At 41.0% G+C, this 20,778-nt stretch overlaps 1 protein-coding gene across 7 annotated transcripts in view; it reads left to right on the top strand.

Annotated features, from left to right (window-relative positions):
• The window catches only part of slc27a6 (solute carrier family 27 member 6), a 76,198-nt gene that overhangs the window by 13,407 nt on the left and 42,013 nt on the right, over positions 1-20,778 (top strand). For all 7 annotated transcript variants that reach the window (XR_006375428.1, XR_006375431.1, XR_006375429.1 and 4 more), the window contains exons 3-4: positions 5,340-5,498; positions 17,707-17,831. Coding sequence is in view for 2 of the 7 variants with exons in the window: in XM_044173380.1 (XP_044029315.1) it covers positions 5,340-5,498; positions 17,707-17,831 (284 nt within the window). In the remaining 5 variants the exon portion in view is untranslated. The remainder of the gene's footprint in view (positions 1-5,339; positions 5,499-17,706; positions 17,832-20,778) is intronic.

Here is a 20,778-nt window from a genome sequence, read left to right on the forward strand (position 1 = left end):
GCCATCACCGGAAGTCCCTACTTTATCTGTTTTTAAGGACTAAACTTGATAAAAACTCAGAAAATTCAGATAAAAATTCAGAATAAGGACCAGGAGCACGGTACACTATAACAAATAGAATTGGCTGTCGTGTTTTCCAGGTTGGGTGTGGAAAAACTAAGAACAAGGCTTTCAGATGAGTTATAATTTAGTTTAGGTTCAGGGTTGATTAATAGGCTTGAGTCGAAAATGGCTGCAACTCCTCGTCCTTGGCTGGTGCCTCGAGGAATGTGAGTATTAATATGACTGGGCGGAGTGGATTTATTTAGGCTAACATATTCTTCATGACCCAGACAGGTTTCAGTTAGACAAAATAAGTCAGGTGCTGTTGATTGTTCTAATAACAATGCCAGTTCATTAATATAAATATTGAAGAGGGTGGGGCTGAGGTTGCAGCCTTGCTTCACCCCTGTACCCTGTAGGAAGAAGTCTGTGTGTTTATCAGCCAATTTGTTATTTTCATGTATTGATTTAATTACATCAAATGACTTCCCTACTATACTACTTTCTATTAGTTTAAAAAGTAATTCATCATGCCAGACTGAAAGCTAGAAATCAACAAAGCATGCATGAAGTGTGTCTTTATTTTGATTTACATATTTATCAATTAGTTTGCGCAGGGAGAAAATTTGGTCAGCTGTATAATTTGGAAGGAATCCAATCTGACTTTTGCTTAAGACACTGTGCTCAATGAGGAAGTATTCTTGAATTTAGAATACTGCCAAATAACTTCCCCAGTTTACTACTTACAGAGATGCCTCTGTAGTTGCTGGGATCGAATTTACCTCCTTTCTTGAAGATCGGTGTGATCAACCCTTCATTCCAGCTTTCAGGGAAATGACCCACACTTAGTACCAAGTTAAATATCTTTAGGGTGGCCAATTTACATTTTCTGTTGGTATATTTTCACATCTCATTTAAGATGCCATCAGGCCCACGTGCTTTTTGGGCTGCAGAACCTTCAGTTTGTTTTCCAGTTCAAATACTGTGATAGGGTAATCCAGTGGGAGCTGAAAATTCTTAATAGCTCTTTTAAGATATTTCAGTTTTTCTGAAATCTGCTCTTGAGCTTAAGTCTTTGGAGGTTTTCTATAGAGATCTTCAAAATAATTTTTCCATGTATCTCCATTTTGAATGGATACAACTGTTTGTTGTAATGTTTCTTGGTAAATAGGTTCCAATTTTCCCAAACTTTATTTGACCCCAGAGACTCTTCAATTAATTGTAATTGGTTTTGTAGATATTGTTGTTGTTGATACTGTGTTTTTGGTTTGAGACTTTTCTTAATGTCTTTCTAATGCTTTTGCAGTCTGAATCAAACCCCTTTAATCTGATAGAGGTGTTTGTTCTTTCACCGTGAAGAGGTTTGGTCTAAATCTGTTATAGCATAATACATTACATACATACAGCACATACATTAAACAACAATAAATCCTGGTTTACAGCAAAACTCAGGCAGCTTTGTCAGGCCAAGGAGGAGGCCTACAGAAGTGGGGATGGAATCCTGTATAACCAGGCCAGAAACACACTGACGAAGAAGATCAGGGTAGCCAAGAGGAGCTACACAATGAAGTTGGAAAACAGGTTTTCAGCCAACAACCCTGCATCAGTGTGGAGAGGCCTGAAGGAAATAATCAGCTATAGGAAACCATCCCCCCACACTGTGGAGAATCACCAACTGGCTGACGACCTGAATTTGTTTTACTGTAGGTTTGACATGCCCGCACTCACACCCCTCACCCGCTCTGACATCAAACAACCACTTACACAGGGACGGCTGTGGCTTAGTGGTAGAGCGGTTCGGAAGGTCGGCGGTTTGATCCTGGCTTCCCCCAGCCCACATGTCGAAGTGTCCTTGGGCAAGACACTGAACCCCAAATTGCACCCAGGGGCTGTGGCTTCGGTGTGTGAGTGTGTGTGAATGAGTTAGTTTCTTCAGGTGTTGACCCACCTGAAGGACATCTCAGGAACCCTGCTGGACCTCCTGCAGTTTGTCTAGTGGGCAAACAGGTCAGTGGATGATGCAGTCATGGGACTGCACTACATCCTGCAACACCAGCAACATATGCAAGGATCTTGTTTGTGGACTTCAGCTCGGCGTTCAACACCATCATCCCAGACATCCTTCACACCAAACTCACCCAGCTCACTGTCCCAGCCCCCAGTGAATCACAAACTTCCTGACAGACCAGAGGCAGCAGGTGAGGCTGGGAAATCACATCCAGCACCTGGACAATCAGCACTGCTGCTCTTCTCCCTCTACACCAATGATTGCACCTCAGGAGACCCATCTGTCAAACAAGTCTGCATACAGATGTCAGGTTAAACAGCTGGCCCACTGGTGCGGTCAGAACAACCTGGAGCTGAACACAGTGGAACTCAGGAGGAGCCCCCCAACATTGCCCCCCATCACCATATCCAACAACACTGTGTCTGCTGTGGAAGCCTTCAGGTTTCTGGGATCCACAATCTCCCATGACTTAAAGTGGGAGTCCAACATCAACACCATCATCAAAAAAGCCCAGCAGAGGATGCACGTCTAGTTCAACCTGCCTAAGGAGCTGCTGATCCAGTTCTACTGGAAAAGATGATCGGTGCCCTCCATTCAGGACTTATACATGTCCAGAGTCAGGAAATGAGTAGGAAACATCACTGCAGATCCATCACACCCTATTCACAACCTGTTCCAACTTCTCCTCTCTGGTAGGCGCTACAGAGCACTGTACGCCAAAACAACCAGACGCAAGAACAGTTTCTACCCACAGGTCATCACTCTGATGAACACTTAACATCAGTGTGAGGATCAATCCCTGTTTAATAACCCTGTGACAAAAACATCCAAAGTACCTGTAAATTGTTTATGTAAATATTATCACTTTTTAAACACACTGTGCATACTCTATATACTGTCATATCCACCTACCTCATGTATATAAAGCAGCCTGTTACATTAACCATATTTATTTCAGCACCATTTGCACTCTGCACCATTGCACTGCAATTGTCTTACTGTTTACAAATGTTACTGTTGTTGTTTTTTGTACTTTTAAAAATATATATCTATATGCTCATCGTAGCTTAATGTTTGTTTACCTTGTTGAACTTGTTGTCCTTGTCCTTGTTGTCCTGTTTCTGTGTATGTACATTGAGAGCAATGAAAAACCGGAGTAAAATTCCTTGTATGTGTACACATACCTGGCCAATAAAGCTGATTCTCATTCTGATACTTAATGTTTTTTCCCCAAATCCTGTGTCATAACAGACTAGTGCTTTGAGACTTCCACATTCACACAAACTACCTCATTCATCTGTCAGACGGGGCTACTCCAGCACATAAATCAGCGATCAGATTCATCTGTAGTGCAGTGATAACAGTGAAATACAAGCCCTAATACTTAACCTGACACCAAGCTTTCAGTCATATTAAAATATATGAGATAAGGTTATCTTATCAGTTACCAGAGCACAGAACAGTATTAAAAATAATTTAACATTGCCCTATTAATATTCTTATTCTTATGTTTTTTTTCTTTAGTGATTCATTTGTTGACTAATGAGTTTGTTTTGGAGTCTTCCTTTTGGTCATCATAAATCTCTAAAAATGCAGCTTTACATACAGTTTAGTTACTACTGCTCCTGTTACTTGATTGTTTTCAACTTGTGAGACTTCTTTAGTGTTCTTTACTGTTAAAAAGAGGTAAATAGTGTACTTTTTTTCAGCTGCATTTATCTGATGACTGTTACTTTTCATACTTGAGTTAATATTGATGGATACAAACATGACTTCAATGGGATGGTAATGTTGCTTTGAATCTACTGGATGTGTAAATATGCAACTGTTTGTTAACGCATTAGCCATAGCAACATTTACCAAGTAAAATGGTGTGTTTACAGCTTGTTCCTCTGCTCCCAAATGGCCCAAAAAATCAGTTAATGCAGATGTTATATATTATTATAAAATTTAAAAAACTGTAAATAATTTTATATGCCAAAATAAAAGAATTGTTTTTATCATTATCCTTGATAGACACAAATGACCATAACAATCTATTGCATACACCTTTATTGTGACATTATATTGTGGTTTCATTTTTACAAAATAAAAACTAATCTAGTTATTAGTATTAGGAATGCCATGTAACCTACTTTAGGCTGCTTCTTATCAAAAATGAATCCATCTACCCAACTAACTGTTTTATAGCCACCTTGTCATGGTTGTGTTGTTAACGGGGTAAACAGAGCAGTTCATATGTTCCCAGAGGACTCCTCCAGCTTCTCCTGGGGATACTTAGACTTCCAGTATTTGGTCCTCTTTGCTTCTTCATTTTGTTTGACTTATTGCCATGAACACAGCTGTCACTCTGCTTGTACAGGGAAATTATGATTATTTTTAGTAGTGATTAATCTATTCCATCCATTTTTTTTTGACTAATCATTTAGTATGGAAAATGTAAAACATAACGACAAGTGCTGCACTGTTCAAAGTCATGCAGGTTAGGTATAGGTCTGGTGAACTGTCCAGGATTTTCCTGCCTTTTGCCCAATGCATGCTGGGATAGACTTTGTAACCCTGAACAGACAAGTCAGTTTGTTTAACCTTAGGCCTACCATATTTTTGAGACTAGCTGATATTTCAATTAAAAAGTGTATCAGTGATTTACAGAGTCCGGAAACATATTTTCCTACATTTTACATTCTGTATTAATTTCCAAATTGTTGCCATTTGCTATATAGTTAAGGGCCATTGTTAGGAAATTTTAACAATAAAGTTGAAACATTTGGAAAAAAAGGTTTAGTATTTAGTATTAAGATGAAGAGCTGCAGGTGACTATGGTTTTTGTGAACTACAACACAACACCGTCTCCATTACGTACACGTCACTGTGACCTGAAGACTGACTTTAAAACAGAGCGAGAGCTTTTAAAATGGGTCAACACAGAGAGTGAGTGAGGGGAAACCCAGTGAGATAGAGGAAGCATTTGCTGGTTTAGTGTCATTGGCAATTGACAAGATTGGAAGGATTTCAGTGTGGTTTTCGCTTTCATTATTAAAGTCAGAAACCTGTTAGAGTTTTCTCTCAGAAGCAGCCACACAATTATTATATTATAATATAATATGGTTAATATAATAAGGCAGCATTGTGTAACATTGTGTTGCATCGTCATGGAGGCAGCACATGGCATGTACTCCGTCCCCATGCTAACATTGGATATAACAGGGCAGCAGTGCAGTGGACAGAAAGTATCAAATATTTATTTTGCAATGTCGTGTAATGCAGTATCACGTCTTAATTTTCACAGGACTCCCTAAGGCTGCAGTGATCACTCACCTCCAGAGTTTGAAGGCAGCAGCAGGTTTTTGGGCGTTTGGGGTGACTGAAGATGACGTGATGTACATCCCTCTGCCACTCTACCACAGTGCAGCTTCCTTGATCGGTATAGGAGGAACCATAGAGCTTGGTAGGCCTCAGAATGTCTCTACATGACTAATTCTTTTGTATTCACTGTATGTTGTAAGCATTTCTTTTATCTTTATCAGATGAAATCTAAACATTTAGCAAACAACTATCTAGATCAGGGTTTTTCAAAGTCTGACACTGTGGGGCACCCCTCAGACAAAATCGAGACAACATGAGCATTGATTTCTAGCCTATATTTTGGCAAATTGGCACAATTAAAAGTGTGCCGAATTAGCTATTAGCAGTTCCTTATTGCAATGTACCCATGGATGTACAGACAACTATCACTGGAATACTATAACTCAGCAACAGCCTCAAATGGGCAAATCAACTAACAGAACCCTGTGCCTGTAAAGACATACTAAAAATTTAGTGGAATACAGGTTCTTTTGCATTGATTTGATTTAAGTTGATGACCACAGATGTTGTCAGGTCCATGACTCTTTTTTACTCTTACCAAAACGGCCTTTTGAACATCCTTTCGGTCTATGTCAAAGTGCTGAGTGTCTTCAAGCTTGTGACTCCTGAATTTCATTACTAAAATCAAAAGTATCAAAACGAATATAAAAAATTATTAAAGTTATATTTATTACACGTCACACGTAAAATAAAACAAAATTGGTCATTTAGCCAACAGTTGAGCACATGATGTGCTGATGGAAGTTTTCACTTCAAAGTCTGACCCAATCGGCCATCTAGTAAATGAAACAAGTAGAAGGACCTCTTTCTGAGATGTTTACATGTACAAGAACAGCTGTACTGAGACACATCATCAGGAAAAGTTATATGTCCTCAGGATGAGTCCTGAGCTCCATCAAAGCTGCCAAGACATTTTTATTATCCTGTGGGTCCGAACTCTGTTTCCTCTGGAGAGTCAAAATATATTTTTTTCTGTCCTATCATGTTTATTATTACAGAGAGTTCAGTTTTGCTGCTTAAATGTGGTATCTCACAATATTTGTGTTAGTGGTATTATTGTGGAAGCGTATCCATATGTATACTGAACACAAGTTATCTCATGTTAAAACAAACAACAAAATATGGCAACAGAGAGTAATAATGAAAACACATTTTAGTGAGTTACTGTAGCAGTTGCTTTATTGGACAGATAGGTTGATCATTACACATGGACAGGCATTTCAGTGTTTTGTAAATCATAAAGTCAACTAATAAAAAATAGCCTACTGATTGTCTACCATTGACAACATATTTGAGGTGTTGTATAATAATATTTTGGTATTGTATTATTATTGTACTAAATAATGTATTAATCTTAAACTTACTGAATGGAAAACGGTGGTAAACTGGATGTTACAGTGTTAACAGAAATCTAGACAGTCCAAATAGACGATTATCTTTTGAACTTCAAAGGATCTATTTTAAAATACACAAAATGGACTTTGATGGACTGTTTTAAGATTGACAATAACATGATGAAGGCATGTGTCCTCACTACATGAATGTAGCCCAGCCACATGCTTTTACCCGTCATATAATTTGAGTTCTATGTTAGATACAGAAAAGCAATATTCTTGGCAAACTGGTATTCCAGACTGCAGACAGTGTCCACTGACCACAGTGTAACTGCCAAACTATGTGACCCCTTTGAGGATCCGCTGTTTCACTTCAACTAGCAGCTTAATTAGAGGCTTTAGCGCAGGAAGTGGACACTGGGGACTATTATGGAGAATATTTTTTTGTTTTTAGGTCAATGTTGCTGTGTTTCCCCCCTTCATAGAAAGGTCCACTGTATGAACCTTCATATTTGGGTTTCGATAACATTATAGTACGGTAGAATCTGCATGTTTGCAAGCTTAAAAGTAATGTTACAGTTATAAAATTGTTTTAGAAAAGCAACAAATTCTATAGCTGTCCTATCCTATGTCCTGTCCTATGAATCCTTGGTCTCTGCATTTGTTCCAACTGCTACCAAAGTTGACAGTTCATTGTCCTTCCAACATCCCAACAGGTTGTGCTAACAAACCTTGGTGAGGCTGGTGTCCTCTTTTAGATGTTGAAATGTATTCAACTTTGTACACATTTGTCACATTTAGCCTTCAGACTCTCCACATTGGGCTACCTGTTCTGTCATTGTCAGATGCCAGCCTCTACAGGCAGGGAAAGTGATAGTCCTGTAGATTTGAAACACAATAGACGGCACAAGTTGAACTGGAACTTTAGGTCCAGAACTGTAGGTCTGCCACTGCTGCCACTGTGGTTCTGCAAATGGCTGAGATATGCTTGACATCGTCTGATTTTTTTCAAGTCTATCGTAATACAACTCTCACATGCAATGTATGTTTAAAGAGTTAATGATCCCTGCAAACATTCCTCCTCTCCATACTGACTGTAAAGTGATTCCTTCATAGAGCGATTCCAATGTAAGACGAATGCCCTCATAAGACTGCGATGAGCTTATAGGACTGAAAGTAAACAAAATAACATCAAGCTGTTTTTTAACATTCACTACAAGATAACATTGGCAGACATGGTGTTCTTTTTATTTGCAATAGATTAGTTTAGTAGGCCAAAGAGATTGCCACACTTGATACTTTGTATCTCAGTTTTTGAAAGACATCAGTAATGCTCCATGTGTTCTGTTATCTCTGTTTTTGCTATTAGTACATAGACTAATGTTTCCACCTCTGTTTGTGGAATGAGTACATCCATTCAGGGAGGTCAGTAATTGGGTTCTATCTCAGTTGTTGTCATTATGTTTGTTCAAGTCCACTGGGTTGAAACCATTTGGCTTGGTGTGTTATTTTCCTTGATTTTCCTCGTTTTTGTGTGTGTAAGATTCTAAATGGAAAAACACTGTGGATTTTATCAGAAAGCTTCTCTTACTTCACTTAAACAGTTCACTGCAGTGTGGAGATATTTTTGGCAAGAAATACACCATGTAGTTGATGTAACCAGTGGTGTAAATATAGGCAGTGCAGCCAGTGCAACTGTACTGGGGCCCATGGCCTGAAAGGGGCCGTGCATAGGCTGCTACAGCTAAGCTAGTGCAGGCCCCTCCCCACTGCAAATAAGTTAGGCAGTGGCTGAATAACACCACAAGTTTTAACATCACTACAATTCTTAACAATAGCCATAGCAGTTTATATACCTTCAAATAAGGTAATTCATGTTTGTTACGGTTGGTGTTACATGTCACTATAAAATCACAATCACATTTTCTGATGGCTATGTTGTATGTACAGTATAGCTATGTATTGTGTGTGTAAGTAAGTTAAGTAATTCAATTAAATAACTGGTGGACATTGTTTTTGTATTTACTTTATCATATGCAGGGATTGCTGGGAAATACTGTTTTCCAATGTCTCGTGTCTATTTTATCTTAGGTTTGTGTTTGACCAGCAAACTTAATTGCTGGCTAGTTGGCAACCTGTGAATACTCCAGTTATACCCAGTCCCAGCAGCTATAGCAAGGATGCTGGTGCGCACTAGCAGCAGGTCATCACCATCAGAGCTTCCAGTGGCACCGGGTCTCCTAACTTGCAAAGATGTTTATTGAGAATCAGCATTCAGTCATATCGACATTCAGTGACGTTAGCACTGCCCTGCTATTGTTCATAACTTTACCACTGTCACTGTCGCAACAGCAGGGAGATCCTAGCCATGCTATGTCCTCCATTACAAGCCTTATCAATCAGTGTTGTAGTTTATAGCTGGTTAAAGTTAGGGTTGAGTTTTGCCAATCCAAATGAAGGAGGCGCAGCCTGAGGGGAAGCTCAGCTAATAAGGCTCACCTTCCTGTGCCCTTTCATTTGGGGCTTTTGAGAAGTATTCCAGGAAATTATCAGAATCAGAAATACTTTATTGATCCCTGAAGGGAAACTCTTTGTTACAGTAGCTCGCCTTTATGTCAGTGCATACAGGAGAAAGTACTAGCAAAAAATATAATACAATACACTATAAAAACACTATAAAAACAGGTCAGAAAATAAATTAACTACCAGGTGGGTATAAGTATAAGATAAAATAAGTGTGAAGTACCAAGTGAGTTTACTGGTTGATGATGATAATACAGTATAATAATACAATGTAATAAAATAAGTAATAAGTCATAAGCAGTGGTGCATGTACTGTTGAGTTAAGTGTAGCTTATTGAGATTATTAAGATATTGCACAGCAGTAATGGAGGTATATAATATCAATGTCAATAAATAGGAAAAACTAACATGGGAAAACTAAAAAACATGGGAGTAGTACACAGAATATTGCACAATTATTCAAGTATGGCAGAGATGTAATGATCAATGTCCAGTTTAGTGACCTAGGGTCATACAGACTAACCCTTAGAGGGAGGAGTTAAAGAGTTTGATGGCCACAGGCAGGAATGACTTCCTGTGGCACTCTGTGGTGCTTTTTGGTGGGATGAGTCTTCCGCTGAAGGTGCTCCTTTGCTTGACCAGCACGTCATGGAGTGGGTGGGAGACACTGTCCAAGATGGCATGTAGTTTGGCCAGCATCCTCCTCTCTGACACCACCGCCAGAGAGTCCAGCTCCACCCCCACAATGTCACTGGCCTTACGGATCAGTTTGTTGAGTCTGTTGGCGTCCGCCACCTTCAACCTGCTGCCCCAGCATGCAACAGCATACAGGATAGCACTGGCCACCACAGACTCATAAAACATCTTCAGCATTGTCCGGCAGATGTTGAAGGACTTCAGCCTCCTCAGAAAATAGAGGCGGCACTGGCCCTTCCTGTAAACAGCGTGAGTGTTCTTGGTCCAGTCCAGTTTGTTATCCAAGTGTACTCCCAGATACTTGTAATCCTCCACAATGTCCACACTGACCCCCTGGATGGAAACCGGGGTCTCTGGTGCCTTGGCCCTCCGTAGATCCACAATCAGACTTAGATACCTTAGACTTTGTTGCATTGAGCTGCAGATGGTTCTGCTCCCACCATGAGACAAAGTTACCCACCACAGCCCTGTACTCAGTCTCATCACCACCGCTGATACATCTCACCACAGCAGAGTCATCAGAAAACTTCTGAAGGTGGCAGGACTCTGTGTGGTAGCTGAAGTCCATGATGTAGATGGTGAAGAGGAAGGGAGAGAGGACAGTCCCCTGAGGGGCCCCAGTGTTGCTGACCACGCTGTCCGACACACAGTGCTGCAGGCACATGTGCTGTGGTCTGCCAGTCAGGTAGTCCACAATCCAGGACACAAGGGGGGCATCCACCTGCATTGCTGCCAGCTTCTCACCCAGCAGAGCTGGCCGGATGGTGTTGAAAGCACCGGAGAAGTCAAAAAAACATGATCCTCACCGTGCTTGCCGGCCTGTCCAGGTGGGTGTGGATGCGGTTAAGCAGGAAGATGATGGCGTCCTCAACTCCCAGTCGGGGCTGGTAGGCGAACTGAAGGGGGTCCAGGAGGGGTCTGACGATGGGCCGCAGCTGTTCCAGCACTAGTCTCTCCAGGGTTTTCATTATGTGGGAGGTCAGTGCCACCGGTATGTAGTCCTTGGAGCCACTGGGACGCGGCGTCTTCGGCACAGGAACGAGGCAAGATGTCTTCCACAGAATGGGGACCCTTTGAAGACTCAGGCTCAGGTTGAAGACATGTTGATGGACTCCACATAGCTGGGGGGCACAGGCTTTTAGCACCCCGGGGCTAACTCCATCGGGGCCTGCAGCCTTGTTTGAGTGGAGTTTCATCAGCTGTCCTCTCACCTGGTCAGCAGTCAGGCACACAGCAGAAGATACAGGTGGGGGAGGGGGGTGTCATTAGTGTGAAGAGGGCTGTTAGCCTGATGGGTAGGGGGGAGCAGAGTACTCAGAGGAGCTTGAGGGCCGACAGCAGCTGAGTTAGAGGGGGGATGAGCAGGAGCCGGTGTGTTGAATCTGTTAAAGAACAGATTAAGTTTGTTGGCCCTGTCCAAGCTGCCTTCAACTCCACTGCTGCCAGTCGGTCTGAAGCCAGTGATGCTCTTCATGCCGCTCCAGACCTCTCTCATTTGTTCTGCTGGAGTTTCCGCTCCAGCTTCCTCCTGTACTTCTCCTTGGCCTCCCTGATTTTCACCTTCAGGTCGGCCTGGATAGCCCTCACCTCCTCCCTATTGCCATCAGTAAAGGCCCTCCTCTTGGCATTCAGGATGTCCTTTGTTACCCACGGTTTGTTATTTGGATAACAATGGACCATCTTAGTTGGGACATTGCAGTCCACACAGAAGTTAATGTAGCCAGTGATGCACTCAGTGAGCCCGTCAATGTCTTCTCCATGAGGTTCACAGAGTACATCCCAGTTTGTCACCTCAAAACATTCCTGCAGTGTCTCGTAGGCCTCCCCTGACCATCTCCTCACTGTTCTTGTGGTCGCGGGCTGCCTTTTTAACCAGAGGCACATAGCAGGGTTTAAGGTAAACCAGGTTGTGGTCTGACCTACCCAGAGGGGGGAGGGGGGAAGAGCTGTATGCATCCTTAACGTTAGCATACAGCAGGTCCAGTGTCCTCTCCTCTCTAGTAGGACAACTCACATACTGGGTGAAATTAGTCAGTGTTGTTGAAACACTGACATGGTTGAAGTCACCCGAGATTAATATGAGTGCACTCGGGTGTTGAGTCTGTAGATGTGCTGTGGCGGTGTGAATGGCGTTGCATGCCGATGCCGGGTTAGCAGAGGGGGGGATGTAAACAGCCACAACAATGGCATGTGAAAATTCACGTGGCAGATAATATGGCCGGAGTCCCACAGCTAACAGTTCAATGTCCGGGCTACAGATACTCTGCTTGATAGTAACGTGACCAGGGTTACACCATCTGTTATTAACCAGAACAGCAAGCCCGCCACCTTTCCGCTTACCGCTCCCGGTGTGATCCCTGTCGGCCCGAACAGTCTGAAAGCCGTCGATGGAAACGTTATGGTCCGGGATATCCTGGTGTAGCCATGTCTCAGAGAAGCACATCAAACTACACTCACTGAACTCTGTCTGACTCCGGGCTAACGCCAGCGATCTCACGTTGCCCATGACAAGAGAAGGCAGACACGGCTTAAATCTCTTATTCTTATGTCTTTGTCTGCACCCCTCTCTCTTCCCTCGCCGCTTCGTTCCACCTCTGCATCCTCTGTGTGTCCTCCTCCAGATCTCAGTGGGGACATCGGTTGTCCTGGGCGCCATGCTGCTCGGCTTTTACTGAAGTTTTAACTTTTACAGTTCATTACCATATCTAATGCAGCTGGCAGAAATGTGTATCACCAAGGTTAATGGACTGTACTTGTGTAGTGCCATTTTAATCTTCCCACTACTCACACACACTACATATCACATTCACACACTGACTAGCATGACTAGTTAATGGTTAATACAGTCGCAAAGTCACACATCGTTAGCTTGACACCAAGCAGGAGTAGTAGTAGTTTGATACTGTGTGTATATAGTATTAAGCTTATTAGCATTAAGACAACAGGCACTTCGAACAAAGTTTGTTTGAAACATACTGAAACATTAAGTGTGCCTCTGTAAATTTGGCCGTCTTGCACATAGCATTGTGTTGTGAGTGCAGTAATCTTCTCAAAAGAACAAGAGATTTAAACAGTACATGGACCTGCATAGAAACACAGTGCTTTACAGCAAAGACATTCGATACCTCTGTTATGAATTTGTAAGATATACAGTCTATTGTATATGGAAATGAAATGTAAATCTAGAAATATAATTTAAGGTCCATATTTATATTTATAAATGTATGGAGTAGATCCCCTCTCTCTGTTGAGGTGTAGGGCATTTTAGCATGCTGCTCAGTCTCCATACATGGCTACAGTCAGAATGCTCCTCACACAACTTTTACCCATACCACAGGGCACCCGTGCCCTAGCTGCAAACATTCTTCATGCTATCTATCTCGCCACACACACATGACAAACCATTCTTGCAGCACACCTGGACACAATAGAACTCCAATCTACTACCACTCAAATTCTCCATCTAGGTCACTAGCTCCACCCACCGGCGTATAATGCACGCACCTTTATTTCTGGCTCTGGGAAACCGTCTCGTCCTCTCTGGCTGTTAGCTTCGCAGCAGCAACTGTAGCAACAGTTTGCTAACCCATAACCTAGCTAACATTAGTTACATTACTTGCTGTGTCATTGTTTGCTCTATATCATGGTATTTGTCATGGTATTGGATTTCTCCAGATTCGCATACCCCACCATTAACTCAGTCATTCCAGTTTTTAACACTGTTTCTCTCTAAATTTTCAGAATTCTTAGCCTCCATGGTTCTTAAGTACGATAAAATTATGATTGTTGGGGATTTCATCTTTCATGTCGACAACACCGCTAATGCTACAAACAAGTTTTTAAATATTACTGAGTCCTACAAGTTTGTCTAACATGTGCAAAGTCAAACCCACCACTGGACCTAGGGTTTATACTTGGCTTGAATCTAGACAGTCTCTCCATTAGAGATCTTGCTGTCTCTGACCATATGTGTATCCTGCTTAATACAGTTCTTCAAGCTAAAACCCCAAAAGCAAAAAGGTACAGTTCCGTGTTCTCAATAAACACACAGCTCAGTCTTTGTCCTCACTTTTTAACACTGCTAGAGATAATATGCTAATTCTTTTTAATACAAATAACCAGCTATTAGCCTTTTATCAGTTATGCTCATCTACTCTGGACATAAGACGGTGTAGTCCCTCATTCGTCCAGGAGTGTTCTATCGTAGAAAAGGTTTCAGTCGTAGTCATCTGGACACTGTTTTCAGAATCAAGACGTTTGGCTCCCATCCGAGAAGTCATTCTCAATTGTGAAAAAAATTGGACGGGAACTGGAAATTTAAGCTACTCTGAGTTACATAAGCCCTGCCCTCAGGAAGGAATCTGCCTGAGTATCTGTTAATAGCCAGTTTCACCTGAAACTGACCTAATTGTTTCAAGATGGCCCAGTAATCAGTAATCAGGCCTATTGTTTTCTGGCTGTATCTACTTCATCACTGTTAAGTGCCTGATTAGCATGTGATAGGCGTGACCAAGGTGATAATACACTCACCGGCTCAGAGGGTAAGAGGAAAGAGGAAAGGCATGCCCAGAATGCACTCTCAGCCTGTGGTTATCCTACTTGGGCTATCAACAAAGTTAAAAGAGCCAAAAAACCAGACAAAAGTGTAACTGAACCAAGAAGGAACGGTGTCTCCATTCCTTATGTATCTGGACTGTCTGAAAAACTACAAAGGATCTTTAGACAGCACGATGTTCCTGTCTTCTTTAAACCAGGCAACACTTTAAGACAGAAACTTGTTCACCCTAAGGACAAGTTACCCACACAGAAACAGAGCAATGTTGTCTACTCCATTCAGTGCAGTGAGGAAAACTGCATAGAACGGTACATAGGTGAGACCAAACAGCCACTTCACAAAAGACTTTATCAGCACAGACGACACGCTAACTCAGGATTACAGAGCGCCGTGCATTTGCATTTAAAAGCTACAAACCACACATTTGAAGAAAGTGAGGTGAAGATTCTTAGTAGAGAGAAGAGTTGGTTTGAACAAGGTTTGTCAAGGAAGCCATTTTTGTGAAAAAAGAGAACCCCTCTTTGAACAGAAATGGTGGTCTGAGATTTAATCTGCCCAAAGTCTATCAGAGTGTATTATCACCTTGGTCACGCCTATCACATGCTAATCAGGCACTTAACAGTGATAAAGTAGATGTAGCCAGAAAACAATAGGCCTAATTACTGATTACTGGGCCATCTTGAAACAATTAGGTCAGTTTCAGGTGAAACTGGCTATTAACAGATACTCAGGCAGATTCCTTCCTGAGGGCAGGGTTTATGTAACTCAGAGTAGCTTAAATTTCCAGTTCCCGTCCAATTTTTTCACAATTGAGAATGACTTCCGGATGGGAGGCGAAACGTCTTGATTCTGAAAACAGTGTCCAGATGACTACGACTGAAACCTTTTCTACGATACTCTGGACATAGTTGATCCTTTCAAAACTGAACTTGATCCTTTCAAAACTGTCAAAATAGCCCGTGGATGAACGAGGAAATTTGTAGACTTAAAAGAACATGTAGGAAAGTTGAACGTAGATGGAAGTTCAGTAAATTTCAGGTTCATTACTCGCTGCTCAAAGACCTACTAACTTCATACAACTGTAAGGTAAAGGAAGCCAGACACCAGTATTTCTCACAGCCAATCTCTGCCAACTAGCACAACCCCAGAATCCTGTTTAATACCATCAATCAGCTTGTAAAGTCTCCTCCCTCTACTGCAGACGTTTGTATCCAGCCGACTGTGACAAAATTCTTACCTTCTTTATAGAAAAGATTGATCAAATTAGAGCAAATATCACTCCTCCCACCTCTGCAGTCAACTTCCCTTGGATCTGTTGGATTGTTTTAGACCAATATCACTGCAGGATCTTAGGAAAACTGTATCACTTATGAGACCCCCCTTGATATTATCCCAACAAAACTTCTTAAAGAAGCAATAGAGTCAATTGGCCCTGCACTGCTGACCATCATAAATAGCTCTCTGACCTTGTACCAGATCTTTTTAAAACTGCCTGTGTTCAACCGCTGCAGAAGATCCCACAGACTTAAAAAAAACTTCCAGTCAATTTCCAAACTGACCTTCTTATCAAAAGTCCTAGACAAGGTAGTGCTGGACCAACTACAACAGGCACTTAAAAACAACAGTATTTCTGAGAAGTTTCAATCTAGGTTCTGCAAGCTACATAGGACAGAAACTGTCTTCCTTAGAGTCACAAATGATTTACTGATGGCTGCAGACTGATGCATGTTTTGTGTTACTATTGCTTGAAATCAGTGCAGCTTTTGACACCATCGCATCGACCATTCCGTCCTTATAGACAGACTAAACAGTATTACTGGAACTGCTCTGGACTGATTTTCCTCGTACTTGGAAAACATTTTGTTTCTGTTTGTGTGTTTACCTCATGAACTGCTCAGACTAATCATGGAATACCAAAAGGACCAATCTTGGGACCTGTTCTGTTTACCCTGTACATGTTACCCTTGGGACAGATAATTCGTCATCACAACATCTCCTTTCATAGCTACACAGATAATACACAGCTCTACCTGTCATTTAAACCTTCTGACACCAGTAAATTAGCTTCACTATAGCTTCCTATATAACATAAAAAGCTGGATGTCCCAAAACTTCTTAAAATGTAACTCTGGCATGACCTAAGTTCTCATCATTGGCCCTGAACATGTCTCAAAACAAATACAGCCACTCCTTGGTCCCCCTCACTCCCAACATAAAGTCAGCTACAAGAAATCTGGGTGTTATCCTGAATAGTAACTTTAGCCTGGAGCAACATGTAAAGAAAGTAATCCTGTTGTGTTTTTATCAACTGAGGAATATCTCCAAAATTAGATCAGTTCTGTCCTTCAGACAAAACACAGAAAATTACAGACAAAATTATACATGCTCTTACATCCTCCCAACTTCGATTACTGTAATGCCTTGTTTACTTAAACAATCGAGCTATGGAGCACTTCCAAATTGTTCAAAATTCAGCAGCTAGACTATAGACCAAAAACAAAGCGATTCTCACACATCACACACCACCTCCTTGGCTTTTAGAATCCATTAAAATGCTTTTAATCACATACAAGGCTCTGAATCATCTGGCGCTGGAGTATATAACTGAGCTCCTCACAACGTACTGTCCGAACAGGCCCCTCAGGTCTGCCAGTCTGGATCTTCTAACTATTCCAGAGTCCAGGTTAAAACAAAGGGTGACTGAGCCTTTGCAATACTGGCTTCTCGGCTCTGGAACAGCAATTCACTGAGCATCAAATCTTGTCTAAAAACTTACTTTTACAGAATAGCTTTTCCTAACAGCTGACAGACTACTGAGGTCAGAGCTGTTGGTTTTTATTTCTTTCATTGAGAGTTTTTATCTTTTATATATGTGTGTGTGTGTGTGTGCATGTATGTATGTATTTATGTATGTATGTGTATATGTATTTGTGTGTATGTATGTTTGTATGTATATGCATATGTTTCATTATTTACTTTTTGCCATTGTCCCTGATGTTGCTTATGTTTTTAATTTCCTCACCTTGGAAAGCACTTTGTGCTTATTGCTTGAAAAGTGCTCTATAAATAAAATTATTATTATTTATTATTATTATTATTTACCTAGTATTGAAAATCGGAGAACATGAGAATTTTATGCTTTAATATTGAATTTAATGACATTGTTGTCTGTGCTAATACAGGTGCGACCTGCATTTTGAAGAAGAAGTTCTCAGCCTCCCAGTTCTGGAATGACTGTAGAAAACATGAAGTGACTGTTTTCCAGTATATTGGTGAGCTCTGCAGATACCTCTGCAACCAGCCTAAGGTAATCTTCTTTTTGGCATTTAGCTGTGAGTGTAAATAACCTCTTGCAAAAGTAATATGCCTGTCTCATGAATTGACATTGTTGTTTTACCCTCCTAAAGGAAAATATACCCTTTGGAATACATTCTGGTTTGCTATGAAACACATAAAGTCACTTTAGTAGTGTGCCCACATTCTCGCAACATGTCTTGTTAGTAATTCCCTCTTTTCTGTGTGATTGTTGAATGTGAATTTGAAGTAAAGTTTAGAAAGAAGTGCTTCGTCTTGATTCTCATGGACTGACACCCAAACTATTGATCTTCAAAGTATCTTAGTGTTTTCTTCTATCCTATACTTTCTATTCTATTACTTTCTGATTATTTTATTATATTCCATTACTTGCTGTTAATATCTCAACATGACTTGACATCTTGTTATTCATATTTAACTTATTATCCATACACCAGGCTACAAAACATGTCCAGATAGTCAACATACATTGCCATAATGAAAGACAGAGCAAGTGAGTTAGAGTAGAGCAATGGAAAAAAGCATCAATGCTCTTTACAGTAGGCAGACTTTTTGTCCTTTGTAGAGAGAATCCTTTACAGTCACTGCTGCTTGTGAATCATTTGAGTAACATATGTGGTAGAAAGACAGGCAGGGTCTTTGTTTTAGTGTTTGCGTCCTCCCATGGTGGACACAGACATGCACGTACACACAGTATGAGGGCAGAGCTCATCCCTTCTTGAGGCTGGACTCAAAGTCCTCTTTGTCCACTCTCCCTCTGTTATTTGGTTGTGTGGGTGGAAGGTTGGCATAGTCTGTCCTCATCACTGATTGGCAAATTAAAGATGGGGACACATTCAGCACATAAGGTTTTTCACAAGGTAAATGTGTGCACACAAGCGTGAGTACTAGTTACTGCTTGTATGCTGTCATTATGCACAGTGATCAATGTGCAAACATGGCAAATACCATAGAACTAATCACTGAGGACACGAGGCAACAGGCATTTACACATTTTCTGTAGATTTGTCCAAAGGTGTTTTTTACTTGATCAGCAATGCAGTGACCAAAAATGAACGGTTGATAGTATACTTTTTGAACTTTACATGTCAAGGTAGTCACAATTCTTAAGATTTAATGAAATCAAACCCAATTTCTTATACTGTTTACGTTTTTTTTCTGCAACAGCCATTCATTGTATTTACATTCTGTAATTACCTCTCTGTATAGTAGTTTTCATTGTTACTGGTGGAGTCCACCCTTCCCCCGCAGGATTCAGATTATGTCCCCTAACACAAGCGATTTACTGGAAATGTACTGGACATGATGTTGATGTTGTGCATTTCATATAATGCCACTGATGAGTTCACCATTACTGTGCCAGACCACATGGTCCACTGTCTTCTTTATTAAAGGAGGCGATGAATCCTCTCAGCCCACAGTTTGTCTGGCAGTGTTGTTAACTGATACGCCAGTTCTTCTTCTCCTCTGTTGTATTTCTGACAGAGTAGTTGTTCAAGGTGTGTTGGCTGCCCCCGGTGGTCGATACACGCAAGGCTGGATTACAAACCGAAGCAAAGCAGGCAACTGCCCCTCGGCCCCAGACCCTCAGGGGCTCCAAAGATCTATGCTGATTGTATGTCAATTGTTTGTGGTTATTTAATTGCAGATTTGTTCTGCAATATGCACCATATTAAAATAAAAATAAAAAATAAATTGAGAACCAGATTACTATTACAAAAGAGAAAGTCTATAGAAGCCCACCGATTCGTTTATTGCCCCGGGACACTCTAGTGGGTTTATCCGGCCATGGATACATGTGTCATGTATCTGTATGACAGGTTTTTTAAAATGATGTCATGTAACTGTTACTTTCCTCGATAAAATATCCTTTCTCCAGCACAGCTTGAGATGTGGGCGATGCCTCTCCTTAGCTATTGCCCAATTTTGTTGGAATACTGAACTGTCCATAGAGATGTGCTACTGAGGTCATGTGACCTTAAAAATTCAAATTTTGTAACTTTGTCATTAATTAGGTGTGAATTGTGTTGGTAGTCTTGCCATCACCTTTCAGAAAAGTCATCAAAAGTTAATTGATTCCGTTCATTTTCATTATTTCACCAGTTTTTCGTCACAGACAGGAAAATGTCCAAATATGGAACACCGCTCTTCCATGGACACTGCCTTTGAAGAATCACTGACAGGTCATTAGTCTAAATAGCATGTTAGAGTTGAAAGAAGGCGATATCTGTTGAACATCATTAAGGTTATATCAGCTGTCCTGATCAGCACAAACAAACTTTTCATTCAGTTTCTTTGTGGTTCGAATGTGGTGAACCTGCTGTTGTATTTTCGGTTCAGGTTGTAAAAAGCTCATTTGGCTTAATTATACAGTTTATGGCTATGGGATTCTCATGTTACTTTCACCGCTGTATGTCATGCGGTCCATGTGTTGCCATAAAAACATCAGCCACGTGGATTTGTTGTGTGGGTCCTGGCATCTATACTATACAAGTCAGAATTGATTAGTGTGATTTTTAGCTGTTATTTGATGTTTTGTTCTTCAGATGCTTTTCATAGTAAATCACGTCTATATATGGATTTCTAAAAAACACTATCCTAACTTCTTAGCTCCACTACTTTTTCACTCATATTCTATTGAAACAATTTAAACTTAATTGCAAGTTGCAATTAATAAATTGATAATCCTTCTTTGCATAAAAATCACTGTCTCTGCACTGAAACTATATTGATAACTTGAAATATCTATAAGAGCAGCTGGTTTGTGAAACATTCATATGGCTTGGTAGTGGTAGAGCGGGTCGTCCACCAATCGGAAGGTCGGTGGTTCAATCCTAGCTTCCCCCAGGCCGCATTTCAAAGTGTCCTTGGGCAAGACACTGAACCCCACATTGCCCCCGAGGGCTGTGCCTTCAGTGTGTGAGTGTGTGTGAATGATT

The sequence above is a fragment of the Siniperca chuatsi genome, linkage group LG18 (genome assembly GCF_020085105.1).
Source record: "Siniperca chuatsi isolate FFG_IHB_CAS linkage group LG18, ASM2008510v1, whole genome shotgun sequence".
NCBI lineage: Eukaryota > Metazoa > Chordata > Actinopteri > Centrarchiformes > Sinipercidae > Siniperca > Siniperca chuatsi.